The sequence below is a fragment of the Arvicola amphibius genome, chromosome 10 (assembly GCF_903992535.2).
Source record: "Arvicola amphibius chromosome 10, mArvAmp1.2, whole genome shotgun sequence".
Classification (NCBI taxonomy): Eukaryota; Metazoa; Chordata; class Mammalia; order Rodentia; family Cricetidae; genus Arvicola; species Arvicola amphibius.
In genome coordinates this window covers 83,421,998-83,427,997 of record NC_052056.1, presented here as the reverse complement: position 1 = coordinate 83,427,997, position 6,000 = coordinate 83,421,998, and the positions used below count along the sequence as shown (strand labels likewise).

General features: G+C 50.5%; 1 protein-coding gene across 2 annotated transcripts; it reads left to right on the top strand.

Annotated features, from left to right (window-relative positions):
• The first annotated feature begins 316 nt into the window (after positions 1–316).
• LOC119825193 (gem-associated protein 8-like) lies at positions 317–5,853 on the top strand. Of its 2 annotated transcripts, XM_038345913.1 has the most exons (3): positions 317–573; positions 704–774; positions 4,154–5,853. In XM_038345913.1, exon 3 carries the CDS (start codon positions 4,936–4,938, stop codon positions 5,650–5,652), a length of 717 nt encoding a protein of 238 aa, XP_038201841.1. In that variant the 5' UTR covers positions 317–573; positions 704–774; positions 4,154–4,935; the 3' UTR covers positions 5,653–5,853. The 2 variants fall into 2 exon arrangements, with proteins under 2 accessions (XP_038201841.1, XP_038201840.1); XM_038345912.1 differs by lacking the exon at positions 704–774.
• Positions 5,854–6,000: the final 147 nt, after the last annotated feature.

Below are 6,000 nucleotides of genomic sequence, written 5' to 3'. Positions count from 1 at the left end.
CTTCCTAGCACTCATGTCTAAAGCCGGGCGTGGTGGTCCACATTTGTAATCCCACTGCTGGGGTAGTGGAGACTGGAGGATCCCTGGGGGCTCCCTGGTCAGACAACCTGGCTGAACCTGGAGCCCCACAGGACAGTGAGAGAGTCTGTCTCAAAAAACCAGCTGATTGACTCCTAAGGAACAATACCTGGAGTTGTCCTCTGGGATACACGCTCGCACGCACGCATGCACGTGCACGCTCGCACGCACGCATGCACGTGCACGCACGCACGCGCGCGCGCGCGCGCGCACACACATGCACGCATGCGCACTCATATCGCAAAAAGCTAGAAGCGCTATCTTCCAGCTTTTATGGAAGAGCTTTATGACCCAAAGGTTGTGCTTTGACCAACAAGACACAGACAAATGATGGCACAGCTCTGAACCCAGCAGACATGATGCCTCCAACCTGCTTTGAGCAGTGTTAATGCAGAGGGGTCACCTCGCCCTGCCAGCAGCCTCTGCATTGGGAAATGAGAACAAACTTGATTTCCGATGTGTTCTCCTGAAATGCGGCAGTTTGCTCTTCTCCAGGTTGGTAGCATGAGGTAGATGTCTTTAGATGCTGGCCTGGGTAGTCAACTGCAGTCTGGGGTCACCTGGACACCTTGAGACTACAGTGCGCCATGTTTACTGTCTTAGTCATTGTTCTATTGCTATGCAGAGACAGCATGACCAAGGCAACTGTTTGTATAAGGAAAACATTTCATTGGGGGCTTGCTGACATTTTCAGAGGTAAGTTCATTATCACCATGGTGGGAAGCATGCAGGCAGACATGGTGCCAGAGAAGTAGCTGAGAGTTCTACATCCTCATCCATAGGCAGAGAGAGAAAGGGAGGGGAGCTGGGCTTGGCATGAGCTTTTGAAACCTCAAAGTCCATTCCCAGTGGTACACTTTCTCTAGCAAGGCTATACCTTCTAATCCTTTTAAATAGTACCACTCTCTGGTGATTAAGCATTCAAATATGAACCTATGGGACCTTTTTAAAAAATTATTAATGATGTATACAGGGTTCTGCCTGCATTCTTGCAGGCCAGAAGAGGGCACTAGATCTTATTACAGAGAGTTGTGAGCCACCATGTGGTTGCTGGGAATTGAACTCAGGACCTCTGGAAGAGCAGCCAGTATTCTTAACGTTTGAGCCATCTCTCCAGTCCTGGGGTCCATACTTATTCGAATCACTACATTGGCTAAGCAAATGAGGTGTACTTAGTTGCTGGGTTCCCTCACACATAGGGGACTGTCCAGTGTGAAGTTACTGGAATTCAGGAGCCTCTGGGCTAGATTTCGCCTACTTATTTGGCGGTTCTACAGCTAGCATTATAATGCTAATATAAGGTATCTGGAAATGCCTGCTGACCTGTGTGTAGCAGGGAGGGATTGATGACTGAACTCTGGGATGTCTGTTGAGGGGAAACAGGTACAGGCTGGGAGGCCTGAGCAGTGAGATGTCACCTCAGGATACACTCCACAGTGACTCACAAAACAGCAAAGTGAGAAAAGCAGGGGCTGGTAGCCCCAGGCTAGCCCCAGACTCTCATATATCTGCTTCAGACTGGGGCCTGGGGTTATATGCATGGGCCATCTCACCCAGCTACAAAACCCAAATATCGTCCTTTCATACCTCCAGAACCAGGCACTGGGGTGGAACCTGCCACGGGGGTCCCAGGCCCTCAGAAGAGGCCTGTATAATGTAAGCTAAGGCATAGTGGGGAAGTCCTGGGCTGGGGATAACAAAACGATTGTCTAGAAAGAATTTGTCTGCAGTAATAAAAAGTCACAGCTGGATTTAAAACGTCAGAAAGTGGGCAGGGGCAAAGCGCTCAGCTGGCAGAATTCTTAACATGCAGAGTGCTGGCTTTGATCCTAGTACCGTATAAACCAGTGGCTCTCAATCTTTCCAATGCTGCAGCCCTTTAATACAGTTCCTCATGTCGTAATGACCCCAACCATACAATTATTTTCATTGCTGCTTCATAACTAATTTTGCTACTGTTAGGAATCATAATGTAAATATCTGTGTTTTCCACTGATCGTAGGTGAACCCCATGAAAGGGTTGTTCGACCCTCAAGGGGTTGCGACCCACACGTTGAGAACCACTGACGAAAAGGGTGGTGGCACATCATGCTTGCAAGGGAGGTGGAGGCAGAAGGGATGAAAAGTTCAAGGCCAGCCTAGGCTATATAGTGAGTCTGAGGCTAGCCTGGACTACAGGAGACCTTGTATCAAAAGACAAATACAAACCCAGGAACTGTTCTCTCCTAGTCTAGGTATGGACTAGTTTGCTCCCTGTGAAGTCCCAGGGTCTGAACTGTCACACCCCCTTTCCTGAAGCCTCTGGAAGCATCTAAGGCAGTGGTTCTCAACCACATTGGGAGATAAAACAACCCTTTCTTAGGGTCACTTAAGATCAGCAGAAATATCAGATCTTTACATTATGATTAATAACAGTAGCCAAATTACAGTTATGAAGTAGCAACGAAAATAATTTTATGGTTGGGGACCCAGCACAACGTGAGGAACTGTATTAAAGGGGCCACGACATTAGGAAGGTTGAGAATCACAGCTCCAAGGGTTTCAGGGCCCGTGGGTGCTCAGGCCTGGTGGGGGCTCAGGCCTGGTGAGGGCTCAGGGCTGGTGGAGGCTCAGAACTGGCGGGGCTCAGGGCCGATGGGGGATTAGGACCGGTGGGAGCGCAGGGACATCTGGCTTGCAGATGCCCTTCTCCAGTCTCTCAATGGCAGCCTCTCTGTTTCCATGAAAGGACTCTCTCCTTAGGGGCACATTGAGGGTTTGGATCAGGGCCATGTAGCCCGATGTGATTTCTCAACTCATTCATATCTACAGAGCCCTTTTCCAAATGAGGGAATATTGACAGGGCCGGGCAGGACATGGACATATCCATCGGGGTCTGGGAGTCAGAGTTCTGCAGAAGATTTCAAGAAAGAGCAAAGCTAGAAAAATCTGTATGGTTCAGAGAGGGAGTGTGGGCTGAGAAGCACCGTGGTAGAACTCTGATCTGCCTGCCTTTGGCACTCCTACGTCTCGGGGTTAGGGAGGAGCCGGTGCCAGCTCTGGAGATGGCTGTAAAGATCTTATGCCCTGGTAAATAGCTTGCTGAGGTCACTCCCTCCCACCTGGGCACTTTTCTGGCTTCGTGAAGGGCAGTTGGGGAGGGGGCAGGGATAGCAGGGCTTGTTCCCACTTGCTTGGAGTCATGCCTCTAATTGCACTAACTTCGGCTCAGGGTATGTGAGACCCAAGTTTTAATTCAAGGTCCTGGGGCCTAGGAGCATCTGCAGTGGTTCCAAGTTGCCGTTAACCTTGAGGGAAAGATGTATGGGAGCCAGAGAGGAACCAGACAGCCTGAACATTGTGTGTGTGTGTGTGTGTGTGTGTGTGTGTGTGTGGCCTGCGTGGGAGGACCGCCCTCCAGTACCAAGCTTAACCTTCAACTCCTGCGGGCTAGTGACTCACAGGTATAGGAACTGGCTGAGTGGCACCATGGCCCAGCTCAGGAGGGAACCAAAGCTGCTTATGGGGCTTTTAGAATAATACTTGACCTTTGTGTCAGACCCCAGACCTAGAGGTTTTCAGAGGGCTGGCAAAACACAGAGGGCTCCCAGGGATTGTATCAGCCCCACTCCTTCTTGTCTTTCAGATGGCAATTCAGATACCATGGCTTCACAAAGCTTCTCTGGTTCCAGGTGCCAGCAGGTCCTCCCTTCCTCGGCTCTTTTTTCTCTCCTCCCTCCCTCCTATTGAGACCTGTGGAAAAACAAGCAACTCAGGTTGTGTTGAAATGAAACAGGAGGCACAGTAGCCATAGCTGTGGTTTCAGACTGGCTGGAACTGAAGCTTGGAGACATTGCCATGGAAACCCTGAGGCCTTTCACAGGAGGGGCATTTGAAGCAGGGGTGGAGTGGGTTAAGGATGCCAGTGTGGTTGTGGGGCTGGGAGAGGAGTGTGGAGTTGGCATGTTGGGACAGAACGTAACTGGGTCTTCTCTTTGCAAAAGACCACAAAGGGAGTAGAATTGCTTCCTTGGGAGCATTTACTCTGATATCATTATCAGGTCTTTGTGTGCCAGTCACATGTTTATCTGCACAGGCTGGGATCAGGGAGACACACACTTGATGCAGTCCGAGTCTCCTAGCCTGCGGGAAACAACACAACCCAGCTGTGGACCTCGTGTGTGAACATTCTGGGATCTATTTGGCACGACCTCATCCTGCCCAAAGAGACACCATGGCATCCAAGCTGGGGAAAGTGTGTCTGGCTTGCAGAGACAGGTTTTGAACCCGCTTCCACCAAGTGCCAGCTCTGTGTCTCAGCCAGGGGCCCGGGGACAGCTCTTGCCTCCGGAGGGAAACTGATCACTCCTCCTTCACAGGACAAGGGTGAGTCCTGATCCCAGGGTACCATCTCTGTGCCCTGTGGCCACAGCATACTCCTCTGGCCTAACTGTTCCATGGGTAGTGTCCATTCCAGTGTGAGGCAGGCAGCTCTGGCCTTCACAGACTCTAGGGTGCTGGGGAAGAGGCAACCAGGACAAGACTCGTGGTTTTCTGGGGTGGGAAGAGAATATTGCTGTATTAAGAGTAGCTAGGGGTAGTTGGTGTAAGAGTTTCCTCTGCTTGTGTGTTGCTTTCATTGGATAATGAATAAAGAAACTGCCTTGGCCTAGTTGATAGGACAGAACTTAGGTAGGAGGAGTAGACAGAACTGAATGCTGGGAAGAAGGGCAAAGTGGCAGACGCCATGGATCTCCTGCCTGAGACAGACGCTGGCTAGAATCTTGCCGGTAAGGCCCGTGGTTGCCCACCGCCTGACATCTGCAAGCTGCGTGCCCACGAGTGCCCACTTGGAATCTCCAGTCAGCGATAGCAGCAATGACTTCAAAATGGAGAACTAGTGAATCTTGGTATTCTCACCCAGTATATGCAAGATATTGGCGACATTATCATCATGCAGTGGTTTGGATGCGAACCCACCAGAATGTCTACAGGAAGTCCAGGAATTCCTGTTTCACTTCCCCATGGTTCTACCCTCAAGGAGTTCTTCCCTGGAACTCTGTTGCTTATGAGGCTGGGCATCCTTGGAACTATCAAGGCCAACACATGGTCTGGCAGGAGCCTCCCTACAGTGTTTCCCATCTCCAAAGCTCTGGGCAGCCTCTGTATGATAGCAGTAGAATCCAGGCAACCACAAGAGAAGATGAAGGCCCATATGAAGAGGAAGAGATGGAGTCGGATTCAGATAATGAAATAGAATGTGACCTGAGCAATATGGAAATCACCGAGGAGCTCCGCCAGTACTTTGCAGAGACTGAGAGGCACAGAGAAGAGCGGCGGCGACAGCAGCAACTAGAAACGGAGCGCCTGGACGACTATGTAAATGCCGACCATGGGCTGTACTACAACCACCACCGGTCCACAGAGCCTCCCTCGGAGAAGCCTGGGGAGCGGCGTCAAGCTGGGATGAAGCGCTTGTATGGGGACAGTGCTCCCAAGATCCTGGCCATGGAGGCTGCTGTGCAGATGAGCTTTGACAAGTACTGTGACAAAAAGCAGCCAAAATACTGGCCTGTCATTCCTCTGAAGTTCTGAGTTGTGGGCACAGGGACCTTGTGGAAAGCCTCCTCTGGATGTGTTCTCTTCATTTCTCCTGGACATTTTTCAGAGAAAGAGGCCTATATACCAACACAGTGGATACAGTCTGTCAGCCACTTAGAATTCTGTCAGCAGGAGGTATACTGTTGCCAACACAAGAAATGTCCCCTTTACATAAAGTGATAATCGTATATATTATACTGGCTCTTGATTAACTCCCTAATATGTGGTGAGGAGCAGACGGGCTGCATCCCGCCGCCCGGCTAACTTTACCCAAAATAACAACACACAAACTGCATTCATTTAAACACTGCCTGGCCCATTAGTTCCAGCCTCTTACTCACA